At 45.4% G+C, this 22054-nt stretch overlaps 2 protein-coding genes across 3 annotated transcripts in view; one reads left to right on the top strand and one right to left on the bottom strand.

Moving 5' to 3' along the window:
• The window catches only part of SH3YL1 (SH3 and SYLF domain containing 1), a 483838-nt gene extending 476705 nt beyond the window's left edge, over positions 1–7133 (bottom strand). The window contains exon 1 of the mRNA XM_085610793.1: positions 6996–7133. Within this exon, the coding sequence (XP_085466919.1) occupies position 6996 (1 nt within the window). The 5' untranslated portion in view covers positions 6997–7133. The remainder of the gene's footprint in view (positions 1–6995) is intronic.
• Positions 7134–7583: 450 nt separating this feature from the next.
• Positions 7584–22054, top strand: part of ACP1 (acid phosphatase 1) — an 85634-nt gene continuing 71163 nt past the window's right edge. Inside the window, exon 1 of one of the 2 annotated variants that reach the window (XM_085610795.1) lies at positions 7584–7731. In XM_085610795.1, the coding sequence (XP_085466921.1) occupies positions 7638–7731 (94 nt within the window). In that variant the 5' untranslated portion in view covers positions 7584–7637. The remainder of the gene's footprint in view (positions 7732–22054) is intronic. The other variant, XM_085610794.1, reaches the window with a different exon arrangement.

Genomic DNA, 22054 nt, shown 5'->3' with positions numbered 1-22054 from the left:
TAGAACCAAAGGTTCCTCAAAGTTCAGTTGGACACTCAAATCGCACCACCAGCGGCACTAGGGCGGCCAGGTGCAGAGTGCAGGGGCCTAATGTTAGCCAATGGGGCAAGGGTGCCTTCGGTCAGGGGCTGCTCATGAGCAGGCCACTCGGGTGTGGGAGCAAAGCTCCTGGGGTTAGGGTCAGCACTGCAGGGGCCAACAATCAGCACAGGAGCTGCACCACCATCGGCACGGAGGCGGCCGGATGCAGTGTCCAGAAGGCTTCGGGAGCCATGTGGTTTGCAGGGGGGGATCTTCGATTCGGAAAAGATGCAGCAGGCTCAGTCAAGGAGGCTTCCTGAAGGTGACCACTGGCAGGAGAGGTTTGTTGGGTTCTTGGGGATGACTGGACACCGTCGGCTGGGCCACCCAAGGCCCTGAGGTATCTGGTGCAGGGCTGTCTTTAGACGTCGGATCTTCTTACCAGCTCCTATTGTGGGGACCCTTCAGGTTGAGGCTGCAGGCGTCGGTCTGGAGCTAGAGGTAGATCGGGGATCACCAAATCCCAGGTCGCGATTGCTGGGGAGACCTCCTCGTGGTGTTGGGCCACTCTGACTCAGGCCGTGGACGTTGGGTGCAGAGTGGAGCAGAACTGCGGAGCCACCTGGATCCGGGTTCTGTGTTGGAGTCTTTGGTTAAACAAATCCGTTGCTCATGGGAGACAGTCAGTTGGATGAAGGCAGGGCAGGTCCTTCGGGTTCTAGATGGCTACTGGAAAGGCCTGGGTTTTGCTGCGAGCAGGACAGTCCGGTAGGGCTAGGGCCAAAGCAGTTGTGTCTTCTTCCAGGGTCAGCCCAGCTCCTTAGTCCTCCTGCTTTCTTCCTCGAATCCAAGGAGGAGAGGTTCAGGGTCGCCCCAAAATACTAAATTTAGGGGCGTTAAAGGGGTGTGCAGGTCGGGACAAATAGGCCGCTTCCTTGGGGTGGGTACAACCCCTATTATGCAACTCTCCACAGGGAGGGGAGCAGGACCCTATTTCTAATTGGCTGTGTTACCTCATCTGTTACCTCATCTGCAAAATGGAGAGGACTGAGATGTGCGCTTCACCTCGTCTCCCACACCTGAGGAGTGGGGTTGGCATAGGTGGGCACACCTCTTCTTCACTTGGTTTTTGCTGCCGATTCACCGGCCGAAAGTGAGGGAGAGAGCAGGTGGGAGCCAGTTGCTGGGGGCAGCAAAAGGTAGGGGCAGCAAAAAGCAGGGGCAGCTCACAAAGGGGGCAGGCCTTTGAAGCTTCTCCTTTGTGGAGCCAACCCATCCAGGGGAAGGAGGCATGACACCTCTGCCCAGGATGGGCTTTGTTTCTGGACCTAGAGAGCAGAGGCCCTCTACCCAGGGGTCCAGAAACCTGCCTGGTGGTGGCAAATGGCAGGTAGCCAGTCTTAAACCACACCAGGGCTGGTCGTTTTTCAAGGGGCATATCTAAGATGCCCTCCAAGTGCATTTTATATTAAAAGCCACACTGGCATCAGTGTGGGTTTAATGTGCTGCGATGTTTGCTACCAAACTTCTCAGGTTTCAGTAAAGCCATTATGGAGCTGTGGAGTTCGTAGTGACCAACTCCCAGACGATATATTCTTTATGGCTTTACTGCATTTACAATGTCTAAGAATAGACAAACACTGTAGGGGGACAGTGCTCATGCAACTGTAGCCGCACCTGTGGGCTAGTGCACCCTGTTGGAGGGGTGACTTACCCAGGCCACAGCCGGTGGGTAGCAGGCATGGCACACAGATGTGTGCCATATCGACTCTTCACTTTTCTCTGCACCAAAACACGCAGTCTGCAATGGCAGTGTGTAGGGGGATAAAGTGCAGGGCCCCCTAAAGGTGGCACAATAGGTGATGCAGCCCTTAGAGGCCTTCTCTGGTCACAGTGCCCTTGGTACCCAGGGTACCTGTTACAAGGGGCTTACCTGTGGCTAGAGATGTGCCAATTGTGGATACAAAGGTACAGCTTTGGAAATGAACACAGGCCCTTGGTACCGGATTGGCACATCAAGTCAAGTTGAATCAAATGTCAGACATAAAGTGGGGGGTAACCAGGCAAAAAGGGGTCCTTCCCTACATCTACTATTAGATGTTGTGCATAGAGAATAGACGGTTACTTATCAGCAATCTTTATTGCTCAGAGTTATACTCCTCCTATCAGGATAAATTACCAAGCATCTCAAACATACAATTACCCATTCGTCCAACATGGCCTCCACTACATTGCCTGTCATATGGTATAAATTGCTTAGGCCCTCAACTGCACATCCTGTCATGCCATAATCGAGCAAGGAAAAGCCAAAACTTATTTGGGAAACCTAGACTGTGACGGGGAAGAGTAGAACCTGAGCTATAAACATTACCTCTTCGTCACTCTTCACCATCCCAGTCCTCATACAGCAAACTGATACCAATGTGAGCAAGTGGTGTCACAAAAGAAGTCTGGCCACACTGCAAATATTTATTTTCATATAAATACAACAAAAAAGCAAACATGAGCATTTCATTGATAATCTTCCGCTAACCTCAGAACTGAAGCCTCAAAAGTTGCTGAATCACTACCCCAACACCCATCTTTAACAATCAACGCCAATCAATCTTTACAATCAACACTAATGCTTTACAAAAGTGTATGGGGAGGCTCAAGTGGCCAGATTTCCTGCATTGAAGCCCCTTTGAGCACTGCCTAGGAGGCCACCATACATCTGTTAGACCTGCCCTGCACCACTCCTGGAATGTTCTCATCCCTTGCTTCATATGCTAAAATTATAGCAAGTTTTAACCATCTACATAAGGTAGCAGCTGTCTGTTTCAAACACTGCCTAGCTAAATCAAAAGTAATAAATAAGGAGTCTATTTTTCTGGAAGACATCACCCTGTTTAAATAATTTGATACGGCTCTTATTACATCCCATAAATGTAGAAACCTTTCATTCTACCACTCTGGAGAAGAACAAAAGACTGGAAGAACTAAATCTTCAAAACAATGGAAATAGGAAACCACTTTTGGAACAAACTGAGAACCTGGACAGAAATTCACCTTATCTGGGAAGAACTTCAAAAATAGGTACTGAAGATAACAATGCCTTCTATTTTACCACACTCCTTGCAGTGGAAATGTCCACATTTTATAAGTCAGAAACTATAGTTCTGCCGGCTCAAAAGGATTCACTTGAAAGGCTTGTAAGACCATGGGGTTGTCCCAAGCATGTAAGGGACTATGCAAAAGTGTGTCTCTTAAGTAAAACACACGAAAGCGCCACATTCTCAAAATATATATCCCTAAAACCCCTCAATGCTGCCCGTTGGCATCCTAATGTACAAACTGCCAGCCTTTGTCAAAACCTTACTTCAAATATTCCAAAATCTACACCAAGTCTATTAGCAATCCTGAAGACTGTCTTTTATTACACCATTTGTCAACCGACTGGTAGTGTTTAGAAAAGGATGTTAGGGTAGAAGGACACCTGGATTGTTGAGCCACTTCTGAAGAACAATCCCTTTCTTCCAGGTGTTACCATTCAATAGCAAGGCCCCAAATCGTAGTCTCTGAAAGGCTGGGTGGGACAGACAGAGAGCCTTCAATTGATAAGGATCTAGAGGAATCACCCAGGGAGGACAGACTGCTAACTGCAGTAGAGACGAGTAGCAAGGGTGACAGTTCCAACCTTAAGCCAGCAAAAGAAACATCGTGTTGTTCTCTTTCACCTTCTGCAATACCCTCTGAATTACAATAATTGGGAAAAGGCAGAGAAGCCCTTCTGGCCATGTGAATGGCATTGCACAATTCTCCATGCTCTTTGAGATTGCATAATTGTGCAGAAACTGTGAAGGAGGGAATTCTATTTGGAGGCAAACATATCCACCATCGGAAGACCAAACTTCTTCACCAACTGATGGAACATCTGCCTCAAAGATAATGTCGACATTGATGGGAAAACCCTGCTAAGGTGATCTGCAGCAGCATTGTCTTTCCCCGGCAGATATACTGCCTTCAATGCTGTTAAATTCTATTCTGCCCAAAACGTACCAGTATGTTCAAAGGCGAAACCTTGCAGCTTCCCTGATGATTTACGTAGTTTGCTACAATGTTGTTGTCTGTTTTTATTTAAACCATTTGATGTTCTATTAATGGGGCAAAACCAAGCACAGCTAAATGTACAGTTGTGAGCTCCATCCATCTAGAGGAAGCCTTCCTCTCTTGTGCTGGTTATTGGCCCTGCAATGTACTCTGCTCCAGGACAGCTCCCCAACACATCAGGCTGGCATCTGTAGTAATTACTGTGATTGGGCATAATCTGAATGGGGATCCCTTCTGCAAATTCCCGTCCTGAAGCGACCACTTCATTTCTTGACAAACATGGGAATCCGTTTGTACTTCGTGATCGTTATTTTCTGACCCTGGATCCCAACTATACAGAGAAGGTTATTTATCAGATACCAATGTAACCTATCCCTGGGAAGAACTATGATTGTGGATCCAATTAGCCCATGAACCTTAAAACACTTTCCGGCAGGAATGGTTTCAATTGATATTAGTCTTGTCAAGTTCATTTTGAGTCCCTGAATTTTCAAAGAGGAAGAAATATTCTCCCTTCCTTGGTGTCAAACTGTGCCCCGAAGATCTGTAGGCCTTTTGTAAGTTCCAGGTGAGGTTTCATGAGATTCAAGAATAGACCATGCTACTTTCTCACTTCACATACCTTCTAGTGGGTTCCTCCGTCTTAGAAAAAGCGGAACAAATGATCCAATTATCAACGTATTGGAACAACAATGTCCATATGTATGAATCCCACCAACGGAGCAATCACTTTAGTATGTACACTGGGACAGGAGGAAACCTAAAAGAAAGCATCTGAAACTAGTAATGACTCCGGCCCAAGCAAAAACGCAGGTACTTTTGAAATATTCGATGTTATGGTACATGAAGGCAAGCATCCTGGAGGGCTATGAATGCCAGAAACTTCCCCACATTCAAGAAAAGAGACAATCTATTGTAGAGAGTGCATCTTGAAATTTTTAAGTAGGATAAAAGAGTTCCCAGTCTTGAGATCCAACACTAGTTTGTATTCTACTATTGATTCATTTTTTAAACTAATAATAAAAAGGAATACGTTCCTCCTCCTCTCTGATTAAAGGGTACTTTCACTATTGCCTTTTTGGTCAACAGTTTCTACATTGTACTCTGTAAAACCTTTTATTACTGCGTTGGTAGGAGAAGGAGTAGCATGGACGTATTCGGTAGGAGAAGAAATAAAATCTACTCGATATTCTTCTCAGACCACCTGGAACACCCATTTGTCTTGAATTGCAAACTGCCACCCTTTCAGAAAATATTTCAGCCTTCCTCCTACTGAAAGGATCCGAGTCTGTAGATGCATAGTCAGGAATTTGGGATAGCCTGAAAGTAATGTGTTGCTCTTGGTTGCTAATATTGGGTTTTATCAAAAGGAGGGATTCCCCACCCATGTCCCTGCCCTCAGAAGGGCCAATTCCCTGTTTTGGGCTGAAAAGCCGAATCAAAAGCTCTGCAGAACTCTGAATAGCCTCCTCTAGAAGCCCACTTTAATGGAGCTGTTAACTTTATCCTCAGATGATTTATTTTACCATACTGCCCAACATATCCCCCCAATAATTTTGGCCCTGAAAAAGGAATTTTCACAAGCAGGTTTTTATGAGAGCTATCTGCTTTCCAAGGGCTCATCCGTAACTGGTGGCAAGCACCCTGTTGTAACGGAGGGAAGTCCAGTAGCCGGATTGTAGAAGAAAATGGTTTATTACAATTACAGGGAAAAGTCCAAGTATAGTACATGGTATTAAGTAAGCCCCACCAGGAGACTCATCCTTGCTGCTCAGCCCACACACTCCATCTGACACTCTCCCTCACCAGCCACTCAAGCACTCCATTACATCACCAAGCACTGCAGCATTCTTCTACATCACATTCATACTGGCTGAGCAGCGAAGAACAGGTAACTAAGGGAAAGGATGCATATTAACGACTTAAGTCACAACACACCCACTGTTGAACCTGCCACAACATAAGAAGCACTGAGAGCCTGCTAGGAAATGTCCAACAAAACTCTTACTTGCTGCTCCATGATTGCCAAAGTTGGGAGTTACTACTCCACCTAGATCTAAGTTGAGCCAGAGTCTGAAAATCTTTAATGGAGGGACTGCACAGTATAGCTAGCATATGCAGCAGCCCTTATTGCAAAATCTGAGGACGCATAAGCCCTTTTCATTGCTAAATCCACCCATTTGTCAACAGGATCCGATGGTGAAGCATTCTAAGAAATAATGGTACCCCGAGTAGCCAGAACTACCATCAGTTGGCCTACTTTCACAACATAGAGTATTCATCGGAGAAAAAAGGAATGGGTATTTATTTGAAAAAACACATCTTCCATTCAGATTCAAAGACCTTTTTAGAGCACTGTGCAAAGGTAAAGAGTCAGGCTCCTTTCTATGTCAAGCTTCTTGACAAGGCTGTACCCACTGGAGAGTCAACAAAAAATAAGATAGATTCTTGCTTGAAGAAAGCATATGGGGGTATGAACTTGGCAACGAAGGTTGGAATGCATGTCAGCTTTGCGTCCCTACGGTTCTATTAAGCACTCCGAAATCAATTGCTCAATCTTAGGATGTATTTTTGGGAGCGCTTCCTACTACGAGAGACATCTATACACTCCTCTCAACTGACACTATATGCTCCTGTCAACTGACACCAAAGTACGGCGGCTAAGGTAAAGTAGTGCACGGCTGCGACAGTGCACACCTAGAAATGAATTGCAACGCATGTCAGATATAGTATCGTTTCAACAAGCGAGGATTCTCAAGTGAACTGCATCCCAAAGTATCGACCGCCCAGTGTGTTCACTAAAACGCGAGAAGAACATGCGGAGTCTAAGGAAAGGGCGGGTGGGTTCACGCTATGGCTGTATGGGCTGGAGCCCCGGTACTCACTCCTTCAGTGGTGACAGTCCCGGTAGCTCAGCGGATAACCTCTGCTTTAATGCAATCTCTCGAAGAGCGTGATCTCTACCTGTTCACCTGGCAGAGGCGGGTCAACGCCGCACCTGCCAATTTGAACCACACCCATCTCCGACGCTCCTATCAACACGGTGAGATCTTTCTTGCCAAGTACCCGCCCATTACAGCTCAAACCCCAATCAGCACCCTGTCCCGCACCGGTTCCTGTGGATACGAGAAAAACCGTGCTCATTTACGCAATCCACCAGAAAACAGCGGGATGGACAGGAAGATATGTAGAAGGGACGTGATTGCAAATGCGGACTTCAACGTAGTTGGGAAAGAATCTATTTTGAATGTATCCGATGTGCCTATTTTATTTGTACATACGTGACTTGCAATCGGTTTAGGCTGTAGCTAGTTCTCGCTTATTAAGCAATCAGTTTAGGTTGTACCTAGTCTCTCTTTTTAACAGATAATTATCCCTTCCATTTACAGTTTTCCTCCGGTCACAGTCTTCCCCCTTTCAAAATGCTCGCTACATGTGGTGAGATAATAGATCGTCTCTTAATTAATTGGATTTTCAGTCAGGCACAGTGCTAGTCTGCTATGCTTGGCATGTGACGCGCAATCTCAATGCACTTGCTCGGGTTGACAGGACCCTGCCTGCACGTTTCAAAGGCAGTCATGGCCGACGCAGGGAGCAAGTCTGTGCTGTTCGTGTGCCTGGGTAAGATGGGATTGCAGTGTTACTTCCGCATTCAGATCGGTTTTCATGCGTTTGCTTTTCAGCAATGCAACGATATAGACCGTATAGTCGTTGACCTAAGTGGAGAGCCAGAGCCTTCTCCTTAGGGTCCATTGAAAGTGTTAACTACTGTGAAATAGTTACGTTTTAGTTTATGACAAGGCTTTTCGTTTTGTAAGAAGGGAGTCGGTTGAAATGCACACTAGTAGGCTTGCATTTGCTGTTTCGCGAGAAAAGAATATCGCTTGCCACTAGTTTCGGGCGTGCCATGTTATATCATACATAAAGGTTATGTGCCTTTACTAGTTTGTGTCGTACCCTGATTTATGGACCGTTTATCTAAAGGAAATAAACCTGGAATAGCGACACTGCCCTCTCAACCCCCAATCCACTGAACCGCGCAAAAGTCACTAGTTAATTGATTTTGTCTAGTCTCAACTACTTAGCACCAGTAACTCAGACTGGCTTACCTTGAGCCCACAACAAGCGAGGAACAAGCCCCACAATGTGCAGTGATGGTAGGCTCGAACGGGCCTATAGGGCATTCAGGCAGTGCCAAATGGGCTGGTAGACAGACCAGTCAGTGTGTTGCTCGGTTTCTAGGCTGTTTGTGGGCCTTTTTTATATGGCCAGTTGGGCTGGTTTTTACTTATGATTTTCGTGATATTAACTCGAACAGTGCCTACAGCAAGCTCAGATGTATGCAGTCTCCCATACGTTGCAAATACCCATACAACGTCTCTTTACAGGTTCAAAACTGGATTCGTTTGCAAAAGTGAGACACTTTATTTTTTATAACCAAATTTTTATAAGGTTGAACAAAGCAAGCGTCATTCACCGTGGCACAAATATTATAATCCCCGCTCTGGAGTACAATCTCAAGATTGAATAGTCGAATCCAATACCTTTCCTTTAATCAGATAACCCGTGGTAAATCCACCACTTTCCCTATATTTTATCATGTTTTTAGGGGCACCCCCATGCTTCATAAATTGGCTTCTTTCGGTGAGCACACCAGTCGACTCCATTTCGCCAGGCCAGCAGTGATGGTGTCTTAGGTTGTTTCCATTAGTGAGCCATATCTCTCTTGGCCACCAAACATGTCATTCCATTGAAAATTCTTTTGGAGTGAGGATGTTCCAAGTTCCTCCAATAGTCCCAAAAAGGCCACCCGACGACCCTAATCAATGGGGTGGCCAAGTACAGCTGAAATTTAATTACCCACTACTTCCCAAAAGGGCAGCAGAGCCAGACAGTCCCAGGCCGCATTGCTGAAGTCTGTGTTAGGGCAAGGACAGTGCGCACACAGCTGGAGCCGTATGGACCATCTGTCGCAACCGATGAAGTATATAAAGAGGCGCAAATATAATTTGGATCATTCTCCACCATGATGAGATCGCCAATTCTCTTTTGGTGCTAAACACGCTTCCCTCCAATCATAGTCTAGTTTAACCACCCAGCTCTCCCATATCTGTCGGAGGGAAGCAAGGCCGTCTGGTGTGTTAATCATTAGTGAGTGATAGATTGCAGATATGGCCCCCTTTTCTAAGTGCCTCATGAGACGTTTTGCTTCCAGCGGACTACTTTCAGGAATCTCAACGTCATTGGGGAGATGAGCCCGCAGGCCATGGCGCAACTGAAGAAAACTAAAGAATTGCTTGTGGTATAAACCATATTGGTCTTGTGATTCCTGAACAGACGTTAGAGTGCCTCCCCGGAGAACATCTCCAAGATACTTAATTCCGATTTGATCCCAGTTGGCAAAACCCCCAAGACTCGACGCCTGCTGAAGCCAGGTTCCTCGACAGACAGGTCATATCTATCAGACGATGATCCTATCTAATTAAATGTAGAGCTGCCATTCAGCAGTGCACCGCCACTTGGGTGCAGGAGGGCGCTGTTGGAGGCAGATGGTCTCTATATAGCAGGCCAAGAATCCCTAATGTGAGCCACTTTCTTACCTTCTTGGTTCACACTTTTATTTTGGTGTCTGAGCCTATTTGTTTGTCCCAATCTGACCCTATTGATGGCCCTTCACAGTAGGAAGAGATAACATTTTCTGTCATTCACTTGAAACGATATAGGTTTATTTCCTAGTCTAAGCCAACGTATACATTTTGTTAGATAAATGTGCATTGCAGGAAATGGAAACAATAATTCTGGGAAACCAGATAAGGGTGGGCGGGGGTGTCCAGGTCTGTCAGTATAAAAAAGGTGGTGTCACAGGGGGCTAAGTTATGAGAAATAGAGATCAACAGTCATTGTATACATTACTATTTTTTAAAAGCTCTTCTGCAAAGTATTTTGTACCAAGGACTAATATAAAAGTAAATATGTTCTGGCTTCCTTATTTGGTCACAACGAGTCTGCATTAAAAAGAATCTTACAGGTTTAAAGCACATGCTACAGAAATCTGTGTGGCCAGCATTTTTCTGCAGATAATAACCGCGAGATAATTCTGGAGAGATCTGTTCTTTGCCTAGTCAGTTTTGACTCAAAGTAACATTAAAGGTTAACACGCCTGCTCCAAAGCACATCGTGTGTAACATGCAGATCACAGTTTTGTATTTTATGTAGATAAGTGTATTACTGCTTTTGACACAAATAGTTTTGGTACTTGCAGTCTTAATGTAGCACAGTGAGCTGTGAACCAGCATCAAGAAACTGTGTGCAAACTGCAAGGCATGTATTTAGAAACATATTGTGTTTTTTCCTCAGTCTGTAGTTTCCCCCAATCTGTAGTAAAGTTGCTATAAAGGATTACTTTGGGCAGTAATAAAGTCTTAAGAAAGATAACCTCAACCATGCGTTACATTTTTCATCCTGACTTAGTTTCTCCCAATCAGATCCCCATAATTTATGGACAATGGTAGCCCTCATTTAAACATTCCCTATACATTAATGTAGACACTTCTATAATTTATTGTCTGTATAATGTGTGTGATGTAAAGTACTTTGACGCACTACGTTTTGATGAGTAGTGCTACAAATGAATTAAATAAAAAATAAGTAACTTATATTTAAATTGTTATTTCTGTTACTACTTATACAGACCGATACATACGCATTGTTTCCAATGCATGCATATGTAGTACATACAGGGGTTCAACAAAGTCAAACACCTCTCACAGCATAGTTTCTCGTATGTATATGCTAACCAAGTAGTGTGCCTTTGTTTCCCACCATTACATTGCCATCTAGACATTAGTCTCCAGATTGCTCCCAGCCAGGATAACCAGGATGATATTCGAACAAAAGAACGGTAGATGGCCATTTATTTCAGGCCTTTGGTTTTGGCCCACCTAGAAGTGAAAATTAGAAAACCTAATCAATGCCCTGAGGTTGCAGCTTCGAACAGAAAGCAGACAAGTGTAGGCACTGCTGAGTATGTCATGCCTCCAACAAGTTATACTGGGGCAACTTCAGCTTACTTTACTGGATCCTGCACAGATCCTGCTCAATTATAGCTGACTGGATCCTCCCTCACTTCCTACACTGTGGATGTGAGTGTGCATACAGTATAACGGTTCGTATATATAAACTATCCTGTCATGTCTTTCTACTCTTTTGTGTGTTAGTTCAAAAGCAACACTATGTTTTTAAGTGATGCTTGATCCAAAATTTAAAACCAGCATTGACAAAGTCAGTTGTTCTTACTTTTGCTACTGGTTGCCGATCTATTGGTTTGACTAGTGTTTTATGCCCCAGTAATTGTTGAATAGCAACATTAAAAGTGCAAGCATCATTTGGGGCAAAAAAAAGCATTGGAAGGAGAAAAGGAAGTAATGGGTTGAAAGAAGGAGGGCAGTGGTGCATAGGGGACGGACACTTACAGATACACCTGACAGTAATATGTTGAGGGAAGGATGACATTAACGAGAATGGGGGTTGACCAGCAAAAATTGGGGGAAAAGTAGTGGCAGCAGTAAACACTGGGCCCTGATATTTTGATGCCGATATGCATCCTGAGTTGGTGGGGAGACTCTACACCTGATGTGTTTCTTAGACACTGGACTCTGAGGTAATAATGATACACTAAACTCTTGGGTGTTGGTGACCCATTAAACCATCCTATGTTGGTGAGACACGACACTGTGGCGTGCTGAAGGGCCATGCCTGCCTAGGATATGCAGACCACTATACCTTGATACTATCTCCACCTTCGTTGCGCACGCCGGGCCTAGGTTGTGAGTTGTGTGTAGGGCAGAGCTTTACTCAACCTAACCGAGATGTGGAACTGCCCTACTCATCACCCTAGCAGAAAACCTCTCTAGATGAATAGATGGCCTATATATCATGCATTGATTTCAAGGAGCCCTGTAGAAGGCTTTTGACCCGTTAAGGGTTAGTATAATAGGCTGAAATATGTTGGCAGAATAATAATGATTTTGAATCCGTGTTATTTGATTAATATCTGCTTTATAGTATTTGATTCATATCCAGGGTCTCTGTTAAATAAAGGGGAATTCCTTTGAGTATTCAAAAGTATGTTTTTACAAAATAAAATCTGGATAGTTGCTTCTATCCAGTTAATATTTATCAGTAACTCCCACAACTGGTTGAGTCCGTCAAGGTGGTATCTGCCTACCTTGATGTGGAAATTTCGCTAATGAAGTTTGGTACGATATATTGTGGGTGAGCTGATTTCCCCAAATAATGTTGGGCACTTGCAAGGTGGAAGAGGGTCCAATAAGTGAAACCTCTGTTTACGAGACCTAGGCTCTCGTTTTGTTGAGCATTTTCCTAATTGCAGTAGCAGTCAGTCACATGGAAGAAAAGTCGAACACACTTGCAAGCTAAGCGTTAGACAGTCCTAAAGGTTTCTGTAGTCTAGATTTTTAAGCGAGAAAACAATATGCTTGGACTGCCTTAAATTGTTTACAATTTGTTGATCGATTTTTCACAACATTTCTTTCTCTTGGTAATGAAGAAAAGTGGTTTAGCTAATGCACATTTTAAGCCTATCTCTGTCAGGCATTGCACAGCTCTCTTTTGTTTACCATGCAAGAGCTAAAGTATGGAACGATTGCGCTTCACCATCCCGATTGCTTTACTGCATTGTCTACGTGTTTAGGCTATGCACATTCTATTTTTTACTGGGCAGGCAGCCAAGGACCTAAAAGTGCTTCGGAGCATCCTCCATATAGGATCAGTACAAAGGCTTGTTGTGCACAGACCTAAATTTGCAAAGACTATCCTTGCAGCAGGGAGCTTTGTATCTCAAACAGGTTCCTGACTGTTGCTGCTTTTTCTATTCTCCATTCCAACCCCGCCACCATCCTTACCCTACTCCCTTCCCAGACACAATGCCCAAGGTCGGTTTCTAAATGCTACACCTTAATCTGCAAGTCTGTGGCCCCCAACAAATTCTGTTAGGTTAAGCTAAGGAAGTAGAAAATTAGTTGTGGAGTCTGATAAAGGAAAATATTAGAAAATATAGAGCAATACAAGAATCTTCAGAATTGCTCTACATTTCCCTACGACAAAGTTGTCATGTGATATAGAGATATCTGTGTGAGGTTAGAGTACTGAACAGGTTGTTTGTCAGTGTTTATTTCAGAAAAGTAGGTGTATGTAATGACTACTCCTTGGCACCAACGTAGAGTATATACTTTATTCACTAACATCCTCAACAGTGTGCAACGCAACCTCTCCGCTGCTCTGTTCCCTCCTCTCTCCCAGCCGTCATAATCCTTCCAGAATCCCTACCACCAAAGGTTCCAATTACATAATATGAGTAATGGGTGTAATATTGCATCATAACATTATAAGTTCCCCCCCCCCCTTATGTTTTTTAAACACGAAACTGAGGAGGAGCATGAAGTATGCATTTACAATGTTGGATACAAATGATATAACACCAATGGAAAAAAACACAAAATAAGAGACATACAATGGTATACATGCATATCGTAATCATTATATTTTGTTGATCTCTTAATAACTCTACCAAACTTATTGGTTAGCAGCACAAGACCAACCGAAAGAGTTGAAAGGAACAAGCGCCACCCAATACAATGAGGATCAACGACAAACCAAAGGTAGAGAAGAGCACCACTGAAAATACTTCCCTTCCACAAGAGTTCACGCTAAAGGAGTGTGAAGTCTCAATTCATGCATATCCCACAGAGCAGTAGATACCGTTGGTCACAGCATCAGGCATAGACAAAGGTCCTTTATGGGTTCAATCCGCGATGTAGAGTGATGTCTGTTTCAACAAGAGCTTGTAGCAAATTCTATAATGAGGGTTCCTTGACACCAAAGAAGAGAATATACTTCATTACATAAACAGCCTCAGTAGTAGGCAACACAACCGTTCTGCTGCTTGGTTCCCTCCTCTCTCCCAGCTGCCACTACCCCTCCAGAACCACTACCACCCCAAGATTACAATTACATCCTACAAGTAAGCAATGCAATATCACAGTGTATATTTGTGGGAGCTAAGGAGCTACAGACATGATCCTTGAATCCTGTATAGTTATGCACATTATATTCTGAAATAACTCTGGTTGTTTACTACCTGTAGGCATAGTTTTAATTCCATCGGGTGCCCTTAACCAGTCATGCATCTAAAGTATATAACTCAGGATGATCAAAAAACCTGTAGTTTAACGTGCTTTGAAAGGTACAAGAGTCAACAATGAATACGTACAACATTTTCGTTGTCATATCAGTTGAGCTTGAATATCCGGGCACTGCTGATTGTTACATTTGAACTTTATGTTTCAGAATTTCACAAACGTGGTGTTTTTTCCGTCTTAGAATTCCTATAGCCACTCCTGTCTCTTGCAACTTTTCCATAGATTTATGGTGTCCTAAGAATAAAATACACTAATGTCCATGTTCCTGTGAACTTTGAGGAACACATGTTGAGATAGAGAGATGGTCATTTATTATTATTTGCTGACAACTTATAGAGCAGAATTAAACAGTGCTTTCTTTGAAATATGTCACACTTTTGGGTAGTAAAGAAAAACATGGGTTAATGCACCAACACCTGATTCAGAAATGTGTATAGAATCGGAGACCCAAACAGCCTTTTGTTTTTCTGTGATCCATAAGCTGGGCACTGTAGATTTGGAAAATGGTGACGGTAATTTAAAGTATTAGCGCCTAATGAACAGTAAGTTCATAATCCTTTTGTATTTAAACCAAGTCCCTGGATTCAAACAAGTCTCCTCGGTTACCTAGCAGTGTTTAAAGTTTTGCTCATCTCCCTCAATTGAAAATTATTATGCAGATCTCTAGATTATTGAAACTTCGGTTAGCACCAAGAATTGGATGCTGTATTTAGATAGACGATTCACCTCACACACGTAAGAAATGGACCCAGAGCTGTACACAAATGCAATCCATGTATCAACTTTCCGGCTCTTAATGTTCAGTCAATAATGAGAGGGTTGAAATAGTTTTAAAACCTTAATTGTTCTTCTTTTTTTAATTCATATTTTTAGAAACTTTATTTCAAGTTTTGTATAATAACATAACACAGGTGTGCATGCCGATGCCAGCAATAAGAATCATGTAGTCATACATCATAGTGGTTACAGTTCTAGAGATCAGTCCATCCACAATTCCCCTCACACCAAAATCTCGGTGCTCGTGACGAGACCAGCTCGTCATGAGTCACGGTGGAGCTGTGCTCATGACGAGCTGGTCTCGTCATAACGGCTGCGCTCCGCCCACGCGCGATTAATTCCCAGCCTGTGCGGGCGAATTAATCAGCGAGTTGGTCTCGTCACGAGCACTGCGGTGCTGCGCTCACCCCATTCTCCCCCCCCCCCCCCCTCCGGCACCGTGGGGGAATTACCCCCACAGGGAAGGGAATAAAGGGCATTTAATCCCCTTCCGAACCTGCATGGTTACCTCCTGCCAATGCGCTATGAGAACCTGTCTGGAGGCTGTCGGCCAGTAGGTCGTGACAGAGCTCCCTTCAAAGCCTTAAATCATCCTCTAATTTCTCATCTCTGCAATACCTCTTCATGTGCACCTACTCAGCTAGCGTCCATTCACACACATCCCATATCCATGCTGGGATCTCTGGCGCCCTCACCCCCATCGAAACAATTGCAATTCTGCGCCGTGCTAGCACCAGTAGTAGTTGCTGGAGTCTATACGCCATCTACTTCGCTTTTTAGGTATCCATATATACCCCAGCAGGAAATAGGTGGGTGTCAATTGCACTCGTTTACTCACACTGCCTCTTATCCGCTCCACTACCTCCGACCAGAAGCTACTTACCTCTCTGCATTCCCAAGCCAAATGCAGGAAATTAGCCCCTTCGTTATGGCACGTAGGGCATGAGTTGGACCTATTGGGGGTGGTTTGCGATGTATTCTCTCCAGGGTCATGTATGTGTGATGCATATAATTGTAGTGGATTAACCGAAACAAGCATTAAAGGAGATCGTGTGCATGAGAGCGCCCACCACCCTCCAGTGGCACCTCCAGGACTGCAGTCCAAGCAGCGAAGGCCCCGGGTGAGGGGGGTGTGGGCAGTGGCGTCCATCCTCATGGCCCTATACAGTGGCGATATGGTGCGCCCATCTGCCCCACACATGAGTAAGATGTCTAATGTCTTGTGGGCTCGCTGGATGCATGGGCCACATTTCTTTAAATATATTGGCTAGAGCAGCGTATTGTAGTTATTGTCCCTGCCCCAGTCCAAAGTCGCCACAGGCCTGTTCGAATGTGATGAACCTCTCCGCGAACACGTCACAGCCCCCCTCCTGCCACGCTCGTTATGACATAGTGGACATCACCCTCCCAGGGATGTGCAATTCCTAAAGCCTGAAGCCCAATACATATTGTTTGGTGTCAAGGGCAACATGTTTTCATGTGGCTTTTGTCCTTGGGACAAGTAAGCCCACCCCCCTGCAGCACAAACCCTTTGGCTGCCAGTTTGCATTATAACATAGTAAATGTTGTAAGCTCTGACTGCACTGCCGACAGTGGTTCCAGTATAAAAATGTGTACACACTCTTTCAAAGGTTAGCAATCTGAGGCTATGTATAATGCTCCCAGAATGCTCTCTGATTTGTTGCAAATATTTTCAGAAGCTTGAAAGCAAGATGGATGATTATTTGCTTTCAAAATAAAATGTTCATTAAAAAAATGAAAGCAGGAAAAAAACATTTAGCTAAACTACTGTAAAATTTCAGGTACCTTTCCATGCAGCATCATTTAGTAACATGTTGATGCAGGCTAGTATTTCCCAAAAATATTCGTAATGGAAAATCAGTGTAACCAGTTTCAATAAGATTATGGGAAACAAAAATAAACAAGCATTAGCAAAGCCGGTAGGTTTGAAATTGGTGGTCCGCTTTTTAGTTTTGTCAATGTGGACTTGTCTCATTTTTTGTAAAACCTTAGTGGTGTGGGAGTAGCTGGACCCTCACCATTATAACAAAATTAGTTTTTGGTCTCAAAAATCACACAGTGCCACAGTAGTTACTGGCACTGAGCAAGACTAATTTGTGTGTTGATATGGTCCTTGTGAAAGAGCAGAATGCGTCACTCACAGTGAAGCCAGCCGATACTAAGAGAGATGCATAACGTTAGTAAACAAGGTCATAGTCATCGCCAGACCAAATTAGGGGCCCAGTTATTAAAGAAAGTCGCAAAATTGCACCCATGGTATATGTCCTTGCATTAAGTGCAGCTATACAGCTTTCGTGAATTCCCAAGAATTTACAGAAGTAGGACAAGTAATAGTGCTCCTAGAAAACATTTGTGAACTGCATTTTAGCATGTAGATTTGCTCATGCGAAAATTTGAGTGTTTGCAAGTTCACTTTCCCACCAACCATTTTTTTCCCAACTCTGGAAGAAGATTTACGTCTGCCATTGTCGGGAGTAAATTTACAACATTTCTCAGTATGGGTAAAGTTTAGAGAAGAGTTGTTGAAAACCCTAAAACAGGCAAGTTAGTAGGTTTGCGCAGACTCAAAAGGGCATTTTAACCATAGAACTATTGCTTACCACTAACTTCAGCTCCAGTAAGTAGATCTGCAGAAACGTGGAAATATAAGGGGATTGCAAGTATTCAAACAATACTATAGTATGAGCCCTGGCATAATCAAAGAGCTCTTATATAATGAAATTGCTGCCATAATTTGTCGCCGCACTACATGGTACCAAAGGGACAAGTGTATTTTGTTACAGGACAAGTAGATTTATGAAGCAACCTGCCCCATGGACAAATAGATATTTGATTAAATTCCACACCCCTGCCCTCCTGACCGGTGCAATATCCCACCCTGACAACTCCCGATGGACCGGGGCATGCCTCAAGATTCGCTCCACTATTGTTTGCCAAATGCGTGAGGTCTGTCTGACCACATATGGCACCGCGTCAGAGGTGCCTGTGGCTTCGAAGAATAGGGACAGCAGGTCAGTAACCAGTACTTTGTGCTGGAGTAGCCTTTTCTCCCAATTGTCCCCCTTGGCAAACCATCTCTCAGCAAGCTGTCGTTGAGAAGAATAGTAGTAGAGCTCCAGTCAGTGTGCCTCAAGTCCACCCCCCCTCATACATGCGATTCAGTGTGGCGAGCGCCACTCTGCTGCGATGACCTGCCCAATACAAGTCTATCCGTATAGAATCCAGATCCCGAAATATTCGCCTTTTTTTTGGACATAGGGCGTTCTGTAGCATGTACAGGCAGTGGGACAACGCCACCATTTTAGCTATCGCCAATCTGCTCATTAAGGAGAGCGGAAGAGTGTTCCAAAAACCCACCGACCCCTTTAGCGCATCTATCGTCTTATAAGCGTTCAGCTGTAATATCTGCGACTCCTCACCCGCCACCTGTATGCCGAGGTACCTGAAGTGCTCTGTCTCCCATTGCAGACCCAGTTGAGGGAGAGAATCCGTGGCATGGCCCACCAGGCGAGCCAGGGGGAATATCAATGATTTTAACTTGTTGAGTCGCAGTCCCGAGCACCCGCCAAACTCCTCCAACACCCGTAGTAGCCTCGGTACCGCCTCCCGTGGTGATGAGACATTAAAATAACGCGTCATCCGCATATAGTGACATGATATGGGAAGTCCCGCCGACATTGATTCCCTAGCGGCCCAGGTCCCGGCGCATCCATATCGCCAAGGGTCCTTTTGCCAGTGCAAACTGAAGTAGAGAAAGTGGACAGCCCTGTCGTGTCCCCTTCCCTAGGTGCACTCGATCAACCTTCTGTACCCCACCCAAACTCTAGCACTGGGTGCTGTATAAAAGATCTGCACCCATCGTCTGAACCGCGGGCCGAATCCTGATCTATGGAGACCAATGCTAGGTCCTCGTCTCTTTGCCGTACTTCGTGCAGAATGCGCTTTAACCGCCTGATATTCATGCCCATGTTGCGGGTTGGTATAAAACCACATTGATCTTCGTGGACCAGGTGCACCATGCAGGGGACCAGTCTAGCGGCCAGGGCCTTGCATAACATTTTTACGTCTGAGTTTGTCATCGTTAGGGGTCGGTACGCTGAGGGATCCTGATCATCCCCCCCACCCCCGGCTTGAGGAGCATAACAGTTTCCCTTTCGCACATTGACGGGGTAATACCCCTGCTTCAAAGGCCTCCTCGTAAACTTGTAATAAAGATTTGAATAGGCCTGTAAAAAGGCCATTCGGAACCCATCGGCACCGGGGACCTTGGATTCCGGCCTGGCACGAAGCGCCTTCTGTACTTCAGTGGTGACCTTGTCGTCTAGCTCCATTACGCAGGTAGGGGAGAGCTGCGGGAGCGCCAACCCCTCAACTACGGGGATGTACCTCTCTGCTGTCACTCCAGAGTCTGCAGTATATACCCGCTGTAAATGGTGCTAGAACACCTCCAGAATCCCAGCTCTGGTGTGGACGAGTTGCCCTCACTCAGCTTTCAAAGTGGTGGTCAATGAGGGAGCCTGCTCACTTCGGAGAATGCCTGCTTGTAGGCGCTTGGACTTGTCGCCCTGGGCATGTAGTCTCTGGCGGTAACGCGTCAAGGTGTACTTATCTAGCCTATCCCACATGTCGGCTATACGCTCTTGTTGTTTCCGTTCTCTCTCGCCCACCTCTAAGTCAGTCAGGCTCACCACCTGTATGGCGGCAAACGTTTTCTCCTCTCTATCGAGCTCCCCAAGTAGCTGTCACCTCCACCTCTAGGAAGGCAGGCTCACCCGACACCAGAACCCTATCCAGCCTGTTCTGTGTTTCGTGTGTAAGTGAATGGCATGTGAAGAGTGGAAGTGTAGGTTGGGTCTCCCTCCATGCATCATGGTCCCCCAGATCTTGCATGACCATCCTTAGCATATGGGACATTCTAGGTTTCTTTCCTGCCCTGGGGCGGAGTCTATCGAGGGCTAAGTCTAGGACACAATTAATGTCGCGCATCCATACGTATGGGACGTCTGATTAGTTAGACAAAAGTTCCTGGAAGAATGTGGGGTCGTTCGTGTTAGGTGCGTATGTTTAAGATGACAATTTCTCTGCCATCTAGTGAGCCTCGCAGAAGTACATATCGACCATTCACATCCAATTCGCTGTATATCAGAGTGAATAGTATGCCCCCGGGGCCACCCAGATCATAGTGCCCCTGGCATATGTAGAGAAAGAGGAATGGTGAATCTGACCTTGCCACTTCTTGTCCACTCTGGCTGCGCTACTATCATCCAGGTGCGTTTCTTGGAGGCAAGTTATTGCTATATGATGGCGTTTGAGGAAAGTTAGCACCCTATGCCTTTTGGTGCACGTGCCCGATCCCTGCACATTCCAGGTCAAGAATTTATACTCCGTCCCCATCGTTAGGTGTTCTCGCTTCAGCCACCAACTTCGAGCCCTGCCCACCCATGATTAAGCTTCTGCGGCGCACACCTTATAAACAAACCAAACCATGAAAACTTGTAGTAATAGAACCTATCCCCCCTCCCACGGACATTTTATGAACAACAATATTATCAAAATAGCCTTTGCCTATGTCGTGCCAGGTCACACACATCCCGCTATGTCGCCCAACTGGGGCTAAAGCACGCTCAAGCCACCCTAACTAACGAAATCGTGACCCACCTACCCAACCACCCCAAAATTGAGCCTAAACAGGTAATAGTGCCCCGTGGTGTGAATCTCTGTGTTACCAGTACAACATCATTATTGAGCCTGCCCCAGTATATGTAAACTTGAGCCCTCCCTTTCAATGAAGCTGGTCACTTCGGCCTTTGTGTGGTTCACATTCTGACAGCAGGTCCTCGCAGTCGGCCTTGCTCGGGAGCGCACCCCCCCCGTTCACTGCTCTCCACGGCCGACACCTCTTGGTCGAGCAGAGTTTCCAGGACTACATACACTGATGCATTTGGCCATTGAGTCTGATCGCCATTGTCTGAGTTGGCAGCATCCCCCTCTGCCTCCAATGCCAAGAGGGTGTCTGTACTCATTTGTATCGTTTCGTCACTCCTGACCTTGAACCATTTGTCCGGGCCTGCACCCGCAGTTAGTGACCCCTCATCTCCCTCCCGACCCATAATCCTTGCGGCGGTCAGGTGGCCCATTTCTTGCTCCGGTTCCGTGGCTCTCGCAGTGGAAGTGCATCCCCCGAATCTCCAACCATTCCCAAACATCCTCAGGGCTCTCAGAGAAATGTGCCTTTCCCTGCGCCAAGACATTCAGTTTTGCAGGGTATAGCAGCATGTATTGTAGGTCCATATTCCTCAATTTCCTCTTTAGACCTAAAACGATTTCCTTTGTTCCTGAACCTGCTTGGTATAATCAGGATAATTGGAGATCTTGCTATTTTCAAAGCGGAGGTCTTGTTGCTCTCTGGTGTCACGAAGAATGCAGTCTCTGTCTCTATAATTCAAGAGTTTGCAATGAACGCTTGCGGGGGAGCCTTGATGACAAACCTATTCGATAGGCCTGCAGGGCACAGCTGGGTTTTGATCCACTGCCCCAGTAACAGCAATGCCGATCTCCCCTCTGCTCTTTCAGGAAAGCCCAGTACGTGTATGTGGCTGCGTCTGGCACGACCTACCGCGTCTTCAGCGCGGGGCTCCAGGGCTTTCGTTGTGGAGGATAGTTGCTTCACCTGTTCTTTCAAGAACGCCACTTTCCCTTGAGCATGATACGTCCTCTTCCACCACTGTGACCTTATCCGTTACTTTCCGGAGGTCAGCCAGCAGTAGATTAACGTTAATGGAGACTGTATCTATTCGGGCTTTCATCTCCTTTCAGGATCCCTGTATGGCGGCCAGCAGCTCCGCCTGCATCAGCACAGCGTCCCCCTGTCCTAGTCTATTCCAGTTACTTGGCACATGATGCGCTGTGAGGGCTAGTGCGGCGTA

This window comes from Triturus cristatus, chromosome 6 (genome assembly GCF_964204655.1).
Source record: "Triturus cristatus chromosome 6, aTriCri1.1, whole genome shotgun sequence".
In the NCBI taxonomy this organism is placed as follows: Eukaryota; Metazoa; Chordata; class Amphibia; order Caudata; family Salamandridae; genus Triturus; species Triturus cristatus.
Note: the sequence above shows the minus strand (reverse complement) of the source record. Positions and strands in the feature narration are given on the sequence as shown.